This window comes from Mobula birostris, chromosome 5, assembly GCF_030028105.1.
Source record: "Mobula birostris isolate sMobBir1 chromosome 5, sMobBir1.hap1, whole genome shotgun sequence".
Lineage (NCBI taxonomy): Eukaryota > Metazoa > Chordata > Chondrichthyes > Myliobatiformes > Myliobatidae > Mobula > Mobula birostris.
The window spans coordinates 177,778,325-177,799,048 of NC_092374.1; the positions used below are offsets into that span (position 1 = coordinate 177,778,325).

Here is a 20,724-nt window from a genome sequence, read left to right on the forward strand (position 1 = left end):
CTACGCATTGATGGGAGACAGAAAGGATGACAGATTGTTTGGATTACGTGACATTGGAAAACGATATCTTCATACCAGAGAGTAGTTGGCCACGCAACTGGAATATGAGGGGTTATGGAATTATTATTTTTTTAAAACATCCTTGCACTTTTGCTCATTCTGATTCCTGGACTGCTTACTGAACTGCGAGGAAACACAATATCGGAATGAACAGCAATCCACATTTGAGAGGCAACGTTAACGTTCCCGTGACCTTGCAGTTAAATTAAGAATTTCGCAATTCCATTTTTCTTCTCCTTTTGTTTTCATCCCAGCAACATCTTTTTCTGCTTCAGATTTCCAGCGGTTCTTCTTTGGTCTAACAGAGGGATCTCATGGCCACAGCAAAGCTTTCGTTTTCCCTCCTCCTATTTTCAGTTACCTCATACTAAAATATCTGCGATCAACTATTTAATTTCTCTTAATTCTGAAGAATACAATCAATATGAAATATTAATTGTTCCTCTCTCCATAGAGGCACAGCACTAGATGTATTTTAACTATTCTTTCACTTCCAAATTTTTCTTTTTTTCTTTTAGCTAAATATAGTAGTCTTTATCTTAACATAACCTAAATATCTAATGACAGCATTGGTGGGAGAGTTACTTTGTTCCCTGGACTGAGAAACAAGACTTTCATCAGAAGCGTCAAGCTGACACCCACCACATTTGCTTAAAAACCATCACGGTGAATACAAATTTTGATAATTCACCATAGAATTAGAAATATCAGTAATAATTGAATCGAATAAATATGCTATCGCTACCTGTTCTGTGTGCATGCAGTATTCCTGAGTCATAAGTGAATTTTTTCAATTCTGTGAAAACAAAAATGTTTGTTCAAGAAGCTATGAATAATTTTGTTGTTCTCTCACTCGCCGAATTCACTAGAGGATTCGGTTTGCGCGTGTTTTAATGAAAATTTGTGCAGAGCTACTTGCTCATACTCTCCCAGGTTTGCAGCCCTTACTGCGATTCTTCTGGAATGGGAAGGCCTCTAATTCTATACGTGAAGGAGATTTGCTATCCGATACTAGCGACGTTTGGCATCCCGGGTAAATTTGCCTATACCTTTCATTGGGTTGCTGCACTGTATCAAGGTTATCAAGGGCTCTGTGATCTGAGGTTTCTTTTTCATCTCTCTCTATCTCTCTCTCTCTCTCTGTCTGTCTCTGTGTCTGTCTCTGTCTCTCTCTCTCTCTCTCTGTCTCTCTCTCTCTCTCCCTCTCTCTCTCTCTCTCTCTCAAACTGGTTAAAGGGCGGGAGCGGTAAGGTTTAATAGAAACCTGATCAGCATATGCGAATAGATTGTTGCTGGATTCTTCTGAAGGGAGCCGAGTTTTTGCCTCGTATTAGAAGGCGGAAGGATATGTTTCTGCGCTGCATGACATTATTTTTGGCAATGAATTTCTCACAATGCAGCCTGCTATGTTGTTATCAGAAGCCCTTTTATTAAGCTTTATTAGCTTTATTTGTTACGTGCATCGAATCATACAGTGCATAGTGTCCTTTGAGTCAACGACCAACACAGTGCATGCAGAATGCTGCCCACAAGCGCTGCCATGCTTATTGCGCTCATAAGAGCTCATAACTTACTAATCCTAACCCTTAATTCTTTTTCATGCTGCCTCATAATGAATGTTGTTACTTTCTTGAAAAACACTTCGACAGAATGCCTGCAGTAATTTGTCTCCATATTTGTTAACGTGAAGCTAGCCTCGTTCACCACTGACACATTTGGCGGTTGTTTAATTGGTCATTATGTTGCTTACTTTCTTTCTGGTTCTTTCAGCGAACGTGGTGACGGCTGTGATACTCTACCGGGGAAAGTGCGGTCTCTCCAAAGGAATCACGCGGTACATGATGGCGATGGCGATCTCAGACCTGTTCGTGCTCATTGTTCACGTGTTACTCCGAGAAATCTACACTTACTATACACCTGGTTCTTTCCCCTCCCTCAGCGCAGTGTGCCGTTCATATGTACACTTGCGACTCCACAGCCTAGACTATTCCGTCTGGCTAACTGTGTCCTTTACCTTTGACCGTTTTGTCAGCATTTGCTGTCCAAAAGTGAGGCACAGATATTGCACGGAGAGGACGGCCACCGTGGTGATTGTGCTTTTGTGCATGCTGAGCTGCTTAAAATACATTCCCTTTCACTTCATGTACGAGCCTAGTTACACCATTGACAACGTGAACTGGGGGTGTCGGCCGAAATCCGTATACTTCACCTCCAACTGGTGGGTGGCTTTCACCTGGATGTGCAGCATATCTGTGTCGTTACTCCCCTTCGCTATCATTCTTCTCCTTAACGGACTGACGGTCAGACACATCATAGTAACCAGCAGGGTCCGACGTCGCCTAAAGGGCCAGGATGGTAAAGACAGCGAGACAGAAAGTCGGCGCAAGTCCATAGTTTTACTCTTCACAGTTTGCGGCACTTCAGTACTACTCTGGGCGACGGCATCGGTAACTAACATCTGTACTCGAGTCACAATTAACTTTCAGGGCAAGGATCTCACAAGTCCCTCTACTGTAGCCAATGAAGTGGGAATACTGCTTATGCGTGTAGGCGTAGGAGCCAACACGTGTATCTACGCAATGACCCAAAGTAAATTCAGACAGGAGCTGAAGAACGGGATTAAAAGTCTAAATTGTTTCAGCATTATACCTATGTATCGGACATGGCAGTCAGCCTAAAGCTGGAGACCGACTAGAAGACTGACACAGTTTATCGTATTTCAAAGTCAAATAAATTGATTATCGAAGTACGTATGTCACCATATACCGCCCTGCGATACATTTTCTTGCAGTCAGTCACAATGGATCAAAGAAATACAGTGGAATTAATGAGAAACTGCACATAAAGAAAAACTGATAAACTCTGTAAATCCAAAAAAAGAAACAAGTATTAGTAATAATAAATAAATTTTAAAGAATGATATCGAGAACGTAAGTTGTAGAGACCTTGAAAATTAGTCCATAAGTTGCATTCAATGATTATTCTAGTGTTGTGGTGTGTGAGAATGTCTGTGCTGGTCCAGGGCTCTTTCTGTTCCTATAGTTTGTGGTGTGGTATCTAAGGCTCGTATACATTCCTCCTGATGGTAGCAGCAAGAAAGGAGTTTAACCCAGATGCCGGGTGTTTTTGATGAGCACTTGCTTGCTTGTGGCAGCACTCTTTGATCAACTGTGGTCATAGCTGTTTCCTGTGATGAATTGGCCTGCACCACCCAATTGCTGTATTTTGTTTCTCTTTAGGCATTGGTGTTTCCATATTAGAGAATGTTGCAACCAGTTAGGATGCTCTGTCCAGGAACCTTCCCCAGCCCTGACGAAGGGTCTCCGCCCGAAACATCGATTATACTCTTTTCCATAGATGCTACCTGCTGAGCTCCGCTAGAGTTTAAGTATGCTGCTTGGATTTTGAGCATCTACAGATTTTCTCTTGCTTGCAAGTTCATCTACCTTTTTTTATATGTTGTGTGCATTCAGATGGGACACCTTTAGTCCTGTATTCACCCTTTTCTATTTTGACTGCCTTGTAACTCTTCGCAATTTCTTCTGTTGACTGCAATGTTGCACTATCAACTTTCTTCCTCACTTCACATTGCTCTGTTTGTAAACCAGCTACCTAATCTTCAGCGCTATGATCTGCCTTTCCTATGATACTTTTTGATTTGAATATACAGATTTTAATGGTAGATTTTTAATTATTAAAGGAGTAATCTGTAACAGAAAAGTTGTTCTGGTCAATTTGTACGGTCCTAACTTAGATGATCCTTCTATTTTACGAAATGTATTTGCATTACTGCCTGATTTAAATGAATATATGTTGATAATGGGCGGAGATTTTAACTGTTGTTTAAATGCTTTGATTGACAAGAGCTCAACCAAATCAGCGACTTCCAAATCGCTCCGCATCACTTATTAACTCCTTTTTAACCGATATTGGATTGATTGAACATGGAGATATTTATACCCTGATGACAGGGAATATTCTTTTTTTCACATGTTTGTAAAAATATTCGAGGATCGATATATTATAGTCGATCCTCGCTTCTTGCCTAGTGTTAAGAACTGTGAATATGACGCTATTGCAATATCTGATCATGCACCTCTGTGTTTGTCTTTCGAATTTGATGATGTCATTCTTGCCCGCCCACCATGGCGTCTGTGTCAGACACTACTGCAGAACACCGACTCTGTCAGCTTCATTGAAACCAAGATAAAAGTTTTTTTTCTTTCTAATGATATAGGGGGGACGTCTAACTTAATTATATGGGATATTTTTAAAGCATTTTTACGTGGTCAGATCATTTTTTATTTCTCTAAGCTTAAAAAACAGACTAAAGTAGAATTAGATAAGATTTCAAAACAAATTAAAGACTTAGATAATATTAATACGAACCCCCCCCCCCAATAATGATTTATTCAAACAAAGGTTGGAACACCAATCACAATATAAGTTACTAAGCTAAAGAGACAATTTTATATGTTTGGAGATAAAAATTAACAAACTGATTCCACTTCAATTAAAAACGGCCAGAGCCAAAAGACAAATTTTGAAAATCCGTAGGAAAGATGGTACCCTGCTTTGGAAATATGAAGAAATTAATAGGGTTTTTCAAGATTTTTATAATGAACATTATAAATCTCAATTTCCAGTAGATTCTTCTAAAATGAATGCTATCTTACGAAAGATTGCTTTTCCTCACGTTTCGGTTGAATATCAATAAAATATTGATGTCCAAATTACTGAAGCCGAAATTCATAAAGCTTTTTTTTCAATGCAATCTGTTAAGGCCCCTGGACTTGATGGCCACCCTGTAGAAATTTATAAAAAATTTGGAAAAATGCTTTCTTCGTATACGTTGGAAAAGTGTAAGGACTCTTTTGAGAAAGGTGATTTACCCTCTACTTTTTATGAGGCTTCTATTTCTTTAATTCCTAAAAAGGAAAAGGATCCTACGTGCTACGTGCCAGTGAGGGTAGGAATAGGATGCTCTGGAGGATGAACAAGTGGCTGAGGAACTGGTGTAGGGAGCAGGGTTTCAGATTTCAGGATAATTGGGACTTCTTCTGGGGCAGGTGGGACCTATACAAGAGAGACGGGTTACACTTGAACTACAGGGGGACCAATATCCTTTCAGAGAAGTTTGTTAATGCTATTGGGGGGGCTTTAAACCAGATTTGCAGGGGGATGGGAACCACAGTACCAGAGATGACAGTGTGGCTGGGGTGAAAATAAATGATGTTAAAAGTTCAAGCAAATCCGCTAATAGAAAGGTTGTGACTGGTGGTAAAATTCTTCTGAGGTGTATATATTTCAATGCAAGCAGTATTGCGGGGAAGGCGGATGAGTTGAGCGCGTGGATTGACACGTGGAATTATGACGTTGTAGCAATTAGTGAAACTTGGCTACAGGAGGGGCAGGACTGGCAGCTTAATATTCCAGGCTTCCGATGTTTCAGATGTGATCGAGGCAGAGGAATGAAAGGTGGGGGAGTGGCATTGCTTGTTAGGGAAAATATTACAGCAGTGCTCAGGCAGGACAGATTAGAGGGCTCGTCTACTGAGTCCTTGTGGGTGGAGCTGAGAAACAGGAAAGGTATGGCCACAGTAGTGGGATTGTATTACAGACCACCCATTAGTCAAAGAGGATTGGAAGTGCAAATCTGCAGAGAGATAGCAGGCAACTGCAGGAAACATAAAGTTGTGGTGGTAGGGTATTTTAATTTTCCATACATTGATTGGGTCTTCCATACTGTTAGGGGCCTAGATGGTTTAGAGTTTGTAAAATGTGTTCAGGAAAGTTTTCTAAATCAATATATAGAGGGAACAACTAGAGGGGATGCAATATTGGATCTCCTGTTAGGAAATGAGTTAGGACAAGTGACAGAAGTCTGTGTAAGGGAGCACTTTGGTTCCAGTGATCATAACACCATTAGTTTCAACTTGATCATGGACACCGATAGATCTGGTCCTAGGGTTGGAAAAAGGCCATTTTTGAAGAAATGAGAAAGGATCTAAAAAGCATGGATTGGGACAGGTTGTTCTCTGGTATGGATGTGATCGGTAGGTGGGAAGCCTTCAAAGCAGAAATTTTGAGAGTGCAGAATTTGTATGTTCCTGTCAGGATTAAAGGCAAGGTGAAGAGGAATAAGGAACCTTGGTTCTCAAGGGATATTGCAACTCTGATAAAGAAGAAGAGGGAGTTGTATAATTTGTATAGGAAGCAGGGAGTAAATAAGGTGCTTGAGGAGTATAAGAAGTGCAAGAAAATACTTAAGGAAGAAATCAGGAGGGCTAAAAGAAGACATGACGTTGCCTTGGCAGTCAAAGTGAAGGATAATCCAAAGAGCTTTTACAGGTATATTAAGAGCAAAAGGATTGGAAGGGAGAAAATTGGTCCTCTTGAAGATCAGAGTGGTCGGCTATGTGCGGAACCAAAGGAAATGGGGGAGATCTTAAATAAGTTTTTTGCGTCTGTGTTTACTAAGGAAACTGGCATGAAGTCCATGGAATTAAGGGAAACAATTAGTCAGATCATGGAAACTGTACAGATCGAAAAGGAGGAGGTCCTTGCTGTCTTGAGGAAAATTAAAGTGGATAAATCCCCGGGACCTGACAGGGTGGTCCCTCGGACCTTGAAGGAGACTAGTGCTGAAATTGCAGGGGCCCTTGCTGAAATATTTAAAATGTCGCTGTCTACAGGTGAGGTGCCGGAGGATTGGAGAGTGGCTCATATTGTTCTGTTGTTTAAAAAATGATCGAAAAGTAATCCGGGAATTTATAGGCCAGTAAGTTTAACGTCGGTAGTAGGTAAGTTATTGGAGGGAGTACTAAGAGACAGAAGCTACAAGCATTTGGATAGACTGCGACCTATTAGGGAGAGTCAACATGGTTTTGTGCGTGGTAGGTCATGTTTGACCAATCTATTGGAGTTTTTCGAGGAGGTTACCAGGAAAGTGGATGAAGGGAAGGCAGTGGATATTGTCTACATGGACTTCAGTAAGGCCTTTGACAAGGTCCCGCATGGGAGGTTAGTTACGAAAATGCAGTCGCTAGGTATACATGGAGAGGTGGTAAATTGGATTAGACATTGGCTCAATGGAAGAAACCAGAGAGTGGGGGTAGAGAATTGCTTCTCTGAGTGGAGGCCTGTGACTAGTGGTGTGCCACAGAGATCAGTGCTGGGTCCATTGTTATTTATCATCTATATCAATGATCTGGATGTTAATGTGGTAAATTGGATCAGCAAATTTGCTGATGATACAAAGATTGGAGGTGTAGTAGACAGTGAGGAAGGTTTTCAGAGCCTGCAGAGGGACTTGCACCAGCTGGGAAAATGGGCTGCAAAATGCAAATGGAGTTTAATACAGACGAGTGTGAGATATTGCACGTTGGAAGGACAAACCAAGGTAAAACATACAGGGTTAATAGTAAGGCACTGAGGAGTGCAGTAGAACAGAGGGATCTGAGAATACAGATACAAAATTCCCTAAAAGTGGCGTCACAGGTAGATAGAGTCGTAAAGAGAGCTTTTGGTACATTGGCCTTTATTTATCAAAGTATTGAGTATAAGAGCTGGAATGTTATGATGAAGTTATATAAGGCATTGGTGAGGCCGAAACCAGAGTATTGTGTTCAGTTTTGGTCACCAAATTACAGGAAAGATATAAATAAGGTTGAAAGAGTGCAGAGAAGATCTACAAGGATGTTACCGGGACTTTAGAAACTCAGTTACAGAGAAAGGTTGAATAGGTTAGGACTTTATTCCCTGGAGCGTAGAAGAATGAGGGGAGATTTGATAGAGGTATATAAAACTATGATGGGTATAGATAGAGTGAATGCAAGCAGGCTATTTCCACTGAGGCAAGGGGAGAAAAAAACCAGAGGACATGGGTTAAGGGTGGGTGGGGGGAAAGTTTAAAGGAAATATTACGGGGGGCTTCTTCACACAGAGAGTGGTGGGAGTGTGGAATGAGCTGCCAGACATGGTGGTAAATGCGGGTTCTTTTTTTAACATTTAAGAATAAATTGGACAGATACATGGATGGGAGGTGTATGGAGGAATATGGTCCGTGTGCAGGTCAGGTGGACTAGGCAGAAAACGGTTCGGCACAGCCAAGAAGGGCCAAAAGGCCTGTTTCTGTGCTGTAGTTTTTCTATGGTTTCTATGGTCTCTAACCTTTCATTTGAAGCATCTTAACTTCAGCGTATTTATTTTTCAAGGCCTCAAGTTGTAGCAGTGTTACAAACTGTAACAATAAACACAGAAGCGGAAATCGATAACTCATTATTAATGAACCAGACTTAAATCAGACACTCGGTACCTTGTCGTTGGGCATTGGTTCCACACCATCGGCATTGCACATGGCCCATAGGCAGAGTATACCTCTCCTTAACCGCCCAGAAACATGACGTCCCTTCTATATAAGTGGACACGATATTAACTCTGTTTCCTATATTTCCTGTACAATTGCCCGCCAAGTACTTTAGCAGGAATGACAGAGGAACCCTGGAGTAAAGCCATCGACCATTCCATCCACCTTCAGATCGAATAGATCATCCATCACAATAACCGCTGTTTGCAATCAAAATCCGCCAACAAACAAAACTTTCTATTTTCTCTCGGATCAGCCTTACAAGGAGATTTATTTCTTTGTCATTTCGTGTTCGGCCCTGCCAGCTACAACATGCATAATGCCATAGATTTCCGTAGGTTCACCACCATCCGGCTAAAGAAACCCACCCTCATCTCCGATCTAAAATGACGCACATCTATGTTGACGCTCCGTCCACTGGTCCTCGTTTTCTTTCCATAAGAATTATCCTCTCCACATCCACTCTATCAAGGTCGTTTACCTGGTGTTCTTCTGAATGCAGTCGCGGAGCTACCAAAAGGTCTTCATATGACAAGTCATTCTCACTTGGAATCATTTTCCTGAACCTCCTTTGAAACATCTCCGGTTTCAGCACATTGTTTCTAAAATAAGTAACTTAAAATTGCTCTCAATACTCCAGGTGTGGCATCGTCTGTGCTTTATGAAGTCTCAACATTACGTCCTTGCTTTTGGATTCTATTCCTCTTGAACTCAACGGTAACATTGCATATACCCTCCTCACCACAGACTGAACCTGCATATTAACGTTTAGGAAATCCTACGCAAAGCCTCCCGTGTCCCGTTGCTCCTCGTTGTTTTCTGCATTTTCTCTCCATTTGGAAAATAATGAACCCTTGAATTTCTTCTACCAAAGTGCATGACCATACACGCCCAACAATGTATTCCATATGCCTTCTTTGCTCATTCTCCCGAAATGTCTACGTCCTTCTGTAACCTGTATACGACATCATATTTACCGCCTACTCCACCTATCTTATAGTCTGCACACATGCAATAAAGTCATCAATTCCATCATCCAATAAGTGGCATACAACGTAAAAAGAACCGGCCTCAACACAAACCCAACTGAATCACCACCAGTCACAGGTAGCCAACCGGAAGTGGCTCCCTTTATTACCATTCTTTGCCACTTTCCAGTCAGATTGCAACTGGTTTATCATGCTGGAATCTTTCCTGTAAGAGCATGGGCCGTAGCTTGTTAAGCAGCCCCATGTGTGGCACCTTGTCAAAGACCTTCTGAAAATCCAAGTACACGACATCAACTGATTCTCCTTTGTCTATCCTGGGTCTTATTTCTTCAAAGAATTCCAGCTGATTTCTCAGGTAAAATTTTTCCAAAGAGAAACTATACTGACTCTGACCTATTTAATATGTGGTTCTAAGTACCCTGAGACTTCATCTGCAATAACTGAATCGAACATCTTCCTTACCATCCAATCATCGACTACAGTCGTTATTACTCTTCCTTCGCACTTTGTCATGTCACAGGCAAGACAGAATATTTCGCTGCACCATCTCACCATCAATGACCCAAGCAGTACATAGATGAAGCAACGACTCACGTGTGTCTTTTCCAATATGTGTCAATGCAGTGGTTATTTACTTAGCGATCTCCACTACACAAGACAAAACAAGTACAGATTAAGGACTACTTAACAGATCACATTTGTGCCGTATACAGTTCCAAACAGGAGGACTGATGCACATCCCATCATTTCGCTTTAATTTCAAAAAAATTTCATTTCTTTCTCGGTTTGGAAGAACCCGGTGGTGGACCGTGATTCGAAGGAGCAAAATGCCGCAGTCGGCTGCGGATCGGTGAATATTACTTTCGGAAGAGTTGAACTCCAACTTGACCACATTTGGCTGTTCAAATATAATGGAATATTTTTGGGTCTTTTGGTCTTTCTATGAATAAGATAAAATCTGCAGATGCTGGAAATACAAGCGTCACACACAAAATGCTGGAGGAACTCAGTAGGCCAAGGCAGCATTGTACTGCCGACGGGTTTCTGCCCGAAACATCCACAATACTTTGTTCCATAGATGCTGCCTGGCCTGCTGAGTTCCTCCAGTACTTTCTGTCTGTTGCTTGCTATTTTTTTTTACCTTTTGTTCCTTTACAAACCCTTCAGTTAAGTTCAAATTCATGAATATAATTCCTTTAATCATATGCAGTGTGATGCCTCTTATTTCATGGCACTGATTTGTAACAGGGTAGCAAATGAAATGGTATCCACACAAACGGAGGATTGGGGTGGAGGAACCGTTTCAATCTCACGGTTTTAGCAGAACCGGAGTGTGTATTCCCTGGACATGCGCAGCCAGGGACACCACCGGGGTTTCACCCAGATTGGATGGGAGGAGTAAATTGCTAAATGTGGAAACGTACTATTTGTCCATTGTGTGACTGTCAACAAGTGTCAGGTATTTATGAACACTTGTAAAGCATTATGAGCGGAGGCGGTTTACCTTCAAATTTAGACCATTCTTAAATGCTGTCAGCGACTGCTTCCACCGCACGGTCGATTTGGGCATTCTGCTTACGCAGCACTGTCTGGATGAAAACCCCACAGTTATATCCAAACGATATCGCGTAACACTAATCCTAAATATGTGTCCTCCATCTGTATAAACCCACAACGAAATATATCGTACATTCCACACTGTCTATAACCTTACTGAATGTACAGTATACAACGTAGTCATGCCTTCTGAATGTTATTTCTTTTTCTGCTGTATTGCTCTGAAAAGAGAAAGGGTGTCAGCTTAGATTAAATTAAAGCCAACGACACGATGCTGTGTGAGGTCTATTGGTTTACCTCCAGTACATAGTCTTCTGTGTGCTCAGTAAGGTTTTGGGAAATTACTGGAGGACCGAGTAGGGGAAGGTGAGCGGAGCTAAACACAGAAATACTTTTTTCAAGATCGGGAACAGATATATTTTACCCGAGTATCGGTGAGTGTGACATGCAAGGTCGCCTCGGAAATGGACTGGTATTTATGTTTCATGCGCCATGTTAACAATTTTCTAGTCGGGAGGGATATTTTTTATTACAACATATTCATTGATTTCTGAGAATAAAATCAGGCCTATGAGGTGTTATGTAGTTAAACCAGTTTTCCCAGTCTGAATCAAATTGTTCCAGTTTATGGTTAACAGATGCTGTTATCTTCTGCATTTTGTAAATGTCCATTTGAATTCCCATCCATGCATTTAAAGTTGGGCTCTCCTGTGATAGCCATTTCCTGGAAAGAGTCTTTTTTGCTGGTCACCAGCCACATATTCATTGCTTATTTATCACTTTTCAGCTATTCTTGAGGTACTGCATATACCCAAAATATATGGTCTTACTTTCTAAGGGCATTTTACACTTAAAGATATCTTGATAGGGCATTGTGTATCCCACTCCAATAATCTTTGATAACGGGGAATTCCCAGAAAATATGATAATCGTTTGCATTTTGATTTCCACAATTACTCCAGCAAACAGGGAGCTTACTATCATCCAAGTTGCTGGTGAACGCAGCAGGCCAGGCAGCATCTCTAGGAAGAGGTACAGTCGACGTTTCGGGCCGAGACCCTTCGTCAGGACTAACTGAAGGAAGAGCTAATAAGAGATTTGAAAGTGGGAGCAGGAGGGGGAGATCCAAAACGATAGGAGTAGACAGGAGGGGGAGGGATGGAGCCAAGAGCTGGACAGGCGATTGGCAAAAGGGATATGACAGGATCATGGGACAGGAGGCCCAGGAAGAAGGAACAGCGGGAGTGGGGGAAACACAGAGGATTGGCAAGTGGTATAGTCAGAGGGACAGAGGGAGAAAAAGGAGAGAGAAAGAGAGAGAATGTGTGTATATAAAGAAATAACGGATGGGGTATGAGGGGGAGGTGGGGTATTAGCGGAAGTTAGTGAAGAATGTTCATGCCATCAGGTTTGAGGCTACCCAGACGGAATATGAGGTGTCGTTCCTCCAACCTGAGTGTGGCTTCATCGTTACAGTAGAGGAGGCCGTGAATAGACATATCAGAATGGGAATGGGATGTGGAATTAAAATGTGTGGCCGCTGGAAGATTCTCCTTTCTCTGTTGGAGAGAGCGTAGGTGCACAGCGAAACGATCTCCCAGTCTGCGTCGGGTCTAGCCAATATATATAAGGCCACATCGGGAACACCGGACGCAGTATATCACCCCAGCCAACTCACAGATGAAGTGTCGCCTCACCTGGAAGGACCGTCCGGGGCCCTGAATGGCGGTAAGGGAGGAAGTGTAAGGGCATGTGTAGCACTTGTTCCGCTTACAAGGATAAGTGCCAGGAGGGAGATCAGTGGGGAGGGATGGGGGGGACGAATGGACAAGGGAGTCTCGTACGGAGCGATCCCTGCGGAAAGCGGGGGTGCGGGGAGGGAAAGATGTGCTTAGTGGTAGGATCCCGTTGGACGAGGCGGAAATTACGGAGAATAATATGTTGGACCCGGAGGCTGGTGGGGTGGTAGGTGAGGACAAGGGGAACCCTATTCCTAGTGGGGTGACGGGAGGATGGAGTGAGAGCAGATGTGTGTGAAATGGGGGAGATGCGTTGAGAGCAGAGTTGATGGTGGAGGAAGGGAAGCCCCTTTCTTTAAAAAAGGAGGACATCTCCCACGTCCTGGAATGAAAAGTCTGCTCCTGAGAGCAGATGCGGCGGAGACGGAGGCATTGCGAGAAGGGGATGGCATTTTTGCAAGAGACACGGTGAGAAGAGGAATAGTCCAGATAGCTGCAAAGAGTCAGTAGGCTTATAGTAGACATCAGTAGATAAGCTGTCTCCAGAGATAGAGACAGAAAGATCTAGAAAGGGGAGGGAGGTGTCGGAAATGAACCAGGTAAACTTGCGAGCAGGGTGAAAGTTGGAGGCAAAGTTAACAAAGTCAACGAGATCAGCATGCGTGCAGGAAGCAGCGCCAATGCAGTCGTCGAGGAAGCGAAGGAAAAGTGGGGCACCGATACCAGAATAGGTTTGGAACATAGATTGTTCCACAAAGCCAACAAAAAGACAGGCATAGCTAGGACACATACGGGTGCCCATAGCTACACCTTTAGTTTGGAGGAAGTGGGAGGAGCCAAAGGAGAAATTATTAAGAGTAAGGACTAATTCTGCTAGACGGAGCAGAGTGGTGGTAGAGAGGAACTGATTAGGTGTGGAATCCAAAAAGTAGCCGAAAGCTTTGAGACCTTCCTGATGGGGGATGGAAGTATATAGGGACTGGACATACATGGTTATAATAAAGCGGTGGGGGCCAGGGAACTTAAAATCATCAAAAACTTTAACAGCGTGAGAAGTGTCACTTTCTCTCTCACTCCTTTTTCTCCCTCTGTCCCTCTCACTATCCCCCTTGGCCATCCTCTGGGTCCCCCCACCCCCAACTTTTCCTTCTCCCTGGGCCTCCTGTCCCATGATCCATGATCCGCACATATCCCTTTTGCCAATCACCTGTCCAGCTCTTGGCTCCATCCCTCCCCTTCCTCTCTTCTCCTATCATTTTGGAACCCTACTTCCCCCTCCCACTTTCAAATCTCTTACTAGCTCTTCTTTCAGTTAGTCCTGACGAAGGGTCTCGTCTTGAAACGTCGACTGTACCTCTTCCTAGAAATGCTGCCTGGCCTACTGCGTTCACCAGCAACTTTGATGTGTGTTGCTGGAATTTCCAGCATCTGCAGAATTCCTCCTGTTTAGATTACTATCATAATGGGATTTCTGACAGGGTGCAATAAAATACCTTATCAAGTTTTTCCATCCGAACTCCCTCTATTTCTGTGAGCTGGTAAACTTCCATTGATACTTCCATATTATTTTCCATTCTTCCTCAGATATAATTATTCCTCCTTCCTTCTCCCATTTTGTTTTAATGTATGAAGACGAACATATTTTAAGATTTGACCAACCCTTATACACGCTTGAAATGATTCTACTACCGTTATCTGAATTATATACTTTTCTAAATAATGCTATCAAACATGTACTTGCCTTGGTTACATTTTAATCGTCCTACTAACATACTGTCGCAACTGTAAAAACCGATAAAAGTCTTGTTTTCCTAATAAGTGTTTCTCTTTAAGCATTTTAAAACTGAACAGTGTTCCATCTTTCATTATATTGCAAGAGCTGTTATTCCATTGGCTGCCCAGTCTTTAAATATAGCATCCAGCTTATTCGGCGTAAAAACCGAGTCATAAGCACACCATTTAAGAATTACAATATCTCCCTCTAGTATATAATCTTTTATAACAATTTCCCATATTTTAACAGTCCATTTGACCCATGGGTTATCAATGGTATTTGTGTACTTTTGTAGATTGTTATCAGCCAACATTGTCTGTATGAGGATGGAAGTATCCCCTCATCAATGGTATTCCATTGAGCCTCATGTGATGGGTTGCACCAACGTATAACAGCTCTCAACTGTGCTGCAAAATAGTAATCTCTAAGAGAAGGTAGGTCCCATCCCCCCACCCCTGTCCCTGGCAAATTGGAATGTTTTGAGCCGTACTCTAGGCCTTTTTTCTTGCCATATATAACTTAATAACATTTTGTTCCATTCATTGAATTGATTTTGATTAATCTCTATTAGTAGGGTCTGAAAAAGATATAATAGTCTGGGAAGTTTATTCATTTTAATTGATTCAATCCTTGAACTGAGACTAAAAAAGATTAGGTTCCATCTTGTTATATCTTCCTTAATTTTCTTATATATATGCTGGTAATTGCATTCTGATTATTTTGCCAAATCTTTAGGTATAATGATGCCCAAATTTTTAAAAGACTCTGTCATGCCCAGGGATATCTACTTTCAATTTCTGTACAACTAGGGTTTGTCTCCAGTTGCTACCGGGTAAGGTTATGGAATACTAAAAATAGAAAGACTGCTGCCTCTATTTTAGGATTTCTACCCGCGCTGACTCAATAGACAATCGCTCCAAGACGACCTCTCTGTCTGCATTTCTCTTTATCCCTTATTAGCAACGGCTGCCTCTTCATCTTTTGATCCTTTCCCCAACCGTATGGGAACATTAACACTCTGGAAAATCAAGAAGCCAATCCAAAACTTCCGACGACCGCGACAACCATATCCTTGTAATAGAAATAACATCGTAATTTCTTGCAATGATCCATGCTCTGTGTACATCATCCTCATTCGTAATACTGCTCAAATTGATGCAAACATACTTCCATCCATCTGACTGACGAACGTTCTACCCTATCCTGTCCCAAAAGTCACTCTGCACATTGTCTCTACCTTTGCACCAACTTCAACGTCATCGAACTTAACACTCATCGTCCCATCTTTCTGCCAACCAAGAGTAAGCCTTCCCCATCATCTCTAGCAAACGTGTCCTTAAGGGCAGTGGTCGCTCGGGAGATTAGTAGTAAGGGATCTATTTTATGCAGAACATACCTTACTCACAAGAGGCCGCAAATGATTAACAAATCTGAAAAACTACCTGTGGCTCTCACTTCTGCAACACCATGTTTCCAACACTGCCACCGCCTTCACTTATGAGCCAGTAACCTTTCAAGTAACAGAAAATCAATCTCACCTAACAGCTATTAGAGAAGTTCCTGCAGTTCTTGACCAGAGCCAGGAAAGTAAAATGCCGGAAGTTGTATCTGTCTGAGAAGGTCCGTTGTATATTAGGATAAGAACATATAGGTGCCTTGTGCGAAGCAAGAGTAGGAAGTAAAATGAAAGGTCTGTGGATGAACATTGCTGGATATTTCAACGGGCAGTTCGAAAACAGAATTAAAATATGTTCAGTCCCAGATATGCATCAGAGGTATGGAAATTATTGAATAGGATGCTAATGGAAGGTATCAATTCGCATCTGGAAAGAAAACCAGCACGGCATGGTGTAGCGGAAGACTTAACAGAAAACTCCGTTTGAGTTCTTTGAAAAACTAATGGAGGAGGAAGAGGATCGTAGGAGGATCAATGGCGCCTGATGACGACTCCTTTACTTGCTTCTTCGCAAACAGCTTGATTTCCATTTTTACTATCTCTATTTTTCTCTTTCAGGGCTCTTTTCAAAACCCTGACCTGGAGTTACACTCTGACTACGGTTCTTTGCGGAAGTAGGACTAGCTCTCGGGGTTACAGGACTGGGTGTTATTCGGCACGCCAAGTGCGCGGGCTAAGAGCCAGCTCGCCTTCGGAAGGCCGAGAGCTCATGGCTCTGCAGACGGGCGGATCGAAGGCCGTTATCCAGGCAGAAGATCGGTGTGTCATGGGAGATGGAAAATCTAAGTTTGTGTGCCCAGCGACCCGAGATCTTTGGGCACAGCGCTCGGAAAAAGCGACGCTACGGACTTCTAACATCATAAACCAGTGAGTTGTCTGTTATGTTTCCCCTCTCGCTGTGTAACAGAGGAGAAAGGAGTCTGAGAATCGGAGCCGGAGTGCGGCGGGAGCCATTTTGATTTTTTCTACTTATCATCTGAGTTAACAAAGGCGGCACCGCGCAGGCGTGTGACGTCTGGCAGTGAAGCGCGAAAGATTTAAAAGGAACACAGCCTTATACAGCGGGCAGCGCAATGAGCCGGGAGCAGAGAGAAGGCTTATGGACGTTGGCTCAACGGGATTAGGAGGAGACGGGAGAGGCAAAGTAGGCTTAGTTTTCTTTTTTTTCTGTTATTTGAAGAAAGGGGGAGAAATGATTATGAGCATTTAAACCCTGCCTTGACTAGCATTCTCTGCCAGTTCGTCCCAGATTCTGACCTGTGTCGTTGAACCCTATCATTGTGACTTCTGCCACCCGATTTTTGCCTGATTCTGCGTTTTGGATTTTGCCTGTTCCTGGACCTGATTTTTGCCTGCGCGCTCTGGATTGTCTGCCCTGGCCTAACTGCTTTTCCTGGTAAGACCTCAGCCTGCCATTTCGGATTCGTGTCTGCCTTCTGCTTTTGAATGACTGTTGTCTTTGTGCTCCCTAAAATACCCTGGTGAAAAAGTATTCGTTGCTCTGCACTTGAGTCCTGCCGAAACCCGACAGTTTCTGATTGCGTCCAAGGTATCCTGAAGTGGGAGGGTGAGCAGTCAGAGGCCGTGGTACATATAGGTACTAATGACATAGATAAGAAAAGGGAAGAGGTCCTGAAAGGAGAACATAGGGAGTTAGGAAAGAAGTTGAGAAGAAGGACCGCAAAGGTAGTAATCTCGGGATTACTGCCTGTGCCACACTACAGTGAGAGTAGGAATGCAATGAGGTGGAGGATAAATGCGTGGCTGACGGATTGGAGCAGGAGACAGAGATTCAAGTTTCTGGATCATTGGGAAGTCTTTTGGCGCAGGTCTGACCTGTACAAAAAGGACGGGTTGCACTTGAATCCTAGGGGGGCAAATATCCTGGCGGGGAGATTTGCGAAGGCTGCTGGAGAGACTTTAAACTACAATGGCTGGCGGGGAGGGTCGGTGGGAATCAAATTGAAGAAACTAGGATACAGGAGGTTAGTTCACAAATAGAGAAAGCTAGCAGACCGTGTTTGAGGGAGGATAGGCAGGGGATGGAGAACGGGAGCGCTCAGACCGATGATGTAGGGGAGAAGGAAGAAAAAGTTAACAAAGTTCTTTGCAACATTAGAGATAATCAAAGAGTAAAAGGTGGAGAGTTTCTTAAATGCATCTATTTTAATGCTGGGAGCATTGTAAGAAAGGTGGACGAGCTTAGAGCGTGGATTGATACCTGGAAATATGATGTTGTAGCTATTAGTGAAACATGGTTGCAGGAGGGGTGTGATCGGCAACTAAATATTCCTGGATTTAGTTGTGTCAGCTATGATAGAATCGAAGGGGCAAGCAAGAGCGGGAGGTGCTGCATTGCTTGTGAGAGAAAATATTACAACGGTGCTTTGGCAGGACAGATTAGTGGACTCGTCTAGGGAGGCTATTTGGGTGTAATTAATGAATGGGAAAAGTGTAGAAACGCTTATAGGGGTGTATTATAGACCACCTAATGGGGAGCGAGAACTGGAGGAGCAAATTTGTAAGGAGATAGCAGATGATTGTAGTGAGCACAAGGTTGTGATTGTGGGAGATTTTAATTTTCCACACATAGACTGGGAAACCCAATTTGTAAAAGAGCTGGATGGATTGGAGTTTGTAAAATGTGTGAAAAATAGTTTTTTTGCAGCAATACATAGAGGTACCAGCAAGAGAATTGGCAGTGTTGGATCAACTGTTAGGGAATGAGATAGGTCAGGTGACGGAGGTATGTGTTGGGGAGCACTTCGGGTCCAGTCAACACAATGCCATTAGTTTCAATATAATTATGGACAAGGATAGGACTGGACCCAAGTTTGGGATTTTTGATTGGAGAAAGGGTAACTTTGAGGAGATGCGAAAGGATTTAAAAGGAGTGGATTGGGACAATTTGTTTTATAGGAAGGATGTGATAGAGAAATGGAGGTCTTTTCAAGGTGAAATTTTGAGGGTACAGAATCTTTATGTTCCTGTTAGGTTGAAAGGAAAGGTTAAAACGTTTGAGAGAGTCATGGTTTCCAGGGGATATTGGAAACTTGGTTCGGAAAAAGAGAGAGATCTACAACAGAAATACGCAGCTTGGAGTAAATGACGTGCTCGAGGAATATAAAGAGTGTAAAACGAATCTGAAGAAAGAATTAGAAATGCTAAAAGAAGCCATGAGGTTGCTTTGTCAAATAAGGTGAAAATGAATCCAAAGGGTTTCTACTGTTATATTAATAGCAAAAGGGTAGTGAGGAATAAAATTGGTCCCTTAGAAAGTCAGAGTGGACGGCTATGTGCGGAGCCAAAAGAGATGGGGGAGTTTTTGAACAATTTCTTTTCTTTGGTTTTCACTGAGGAGAAGGATATTGAATTCTATAAGGTAATGGAAACAGGCAGAGAAGTTATACAAACTAGGATGATTGAGGAAGAGGGAGTACTGGCGCTTTTAAGGAATATAAACGTGCATTAGTATCCGGGTCCTGTCAGGATATTCACTTGGAACTTGGGGGAAGTCAATGTGGAAAATAGCAGGGAGTCTGACAGACATGTTTCAAATGTCATTAGAAACTGGATGGTGCCAGAGAATTGGCGTATTGCTCATGTTGTTCCATTCTTCAAAAAGTGTTCTAAGAGTAAACCTAGCAATTATCGGCCTGTGACTTTGACATCAGTGGTGGGTAAATTGATAGAAAGTATTCGTAGACATGGTATGTATAATTATCTGAATAGACAGGGTCTGATTAGGAACAGTCAACATGGATTTGTTTCGTGGAAAATCATATTTGACAAATCTTATTGAATTCTTTTGAAGAGGTTACCAGGTAAATTGGCGAGGGTAAAGCGGTAAACGTTGTCTATATGGACTTCATTAGGGCCTTTGACAAGGTCCCACATAGAAGTATAGTTAGGAAGGTTCAATCATTAGGTATTAATATTGAAGTAGTAAAATGGATTCAGCAGTGGCTGGATGCGAAACGCCAGACAGCAGCAGTGGATAACTGTTTGTCAGACTGGAGGCTGGTGACTAGTGGTGTGTCTTAGGAATCTGTACTGGTTCAATATTGTTTGTCATATATATTAATGATCTGGATGATATGGTGGTAAATTGGATTGATAAGTATGCAGATGGTACGATGATAGATGGAGCTGTGGATAATGACTTAGGTTTTCAAAGCTTGCAGAAAGATTTAGTCCAGTTAGAAGAATGGACTGAAAGATGGCAGATGGAGTTTAATGCTACTAAATGTGAGGTGCTACATTTCGGTAGGACTAATCAAAATAGGACATACCTGGTAAATGGCAGGGCTTTGAAGAATGCAGTAGAACAGAGGGATCTAGGAAAAATGGTGCATAGTTCCCTGAAGGTGGAATCTCATGTGCATAGGGTATTGAAGAAAGCTTTTGGTATGCTGGCCTTCATAAATCAGAGCATTGAGTATGGTAGTTGGGAGGTAATGTTGAAATTGTATAAGGCATTGGTAAAGCCAAATTTGGAGTATTGTGTACAGTTCTGTTCACCGAATTATAAGGAAGCCGTCAACAAAATGGAGAGAGTGCAGAGAAGGCTTACTAAAATGTTACCTGGGTTTCATCTCCTAAGTTACAGAGAAAGGTTGAACAAGTTGCGTCTTTATTCTTAGGAGCCCAGAAGGTTGATAGGGGACTTGTTAGACGTACTTAAAATTATGAGAGGGATAGATAGAGTTGCCGTGGATAGGATTTTTCCATTGAGAGTAGGGGAGATTCTAACAAGAGGACATGAGTTGCGAGTTAAAGGG

At 42.5% G+C, this 20,724-nt stretch overlaps 1 protein-coding gene across 1 annotated transcript; it reads left to right on the forward strand.

Moving 5' to 3' along the window:
- Positions 1–1,799: 1,799 nt before the first annotated feature.
- Positions 1,800–2,738, forward strand: LOC140198425 (probable G-protein coupled receptor 139). Its single transcript, XM_072259515.1, has one exon. It carries the CDS (start codon positions 1,800–1,802, stop codon positions 2,736–2,738), a length of 939 nt encoding a protein of 312 aa, XP_072115616.1.
- The last annotated feature ends 17,986 nt before the right edge of the window (positions 2,739–20,724 follow it).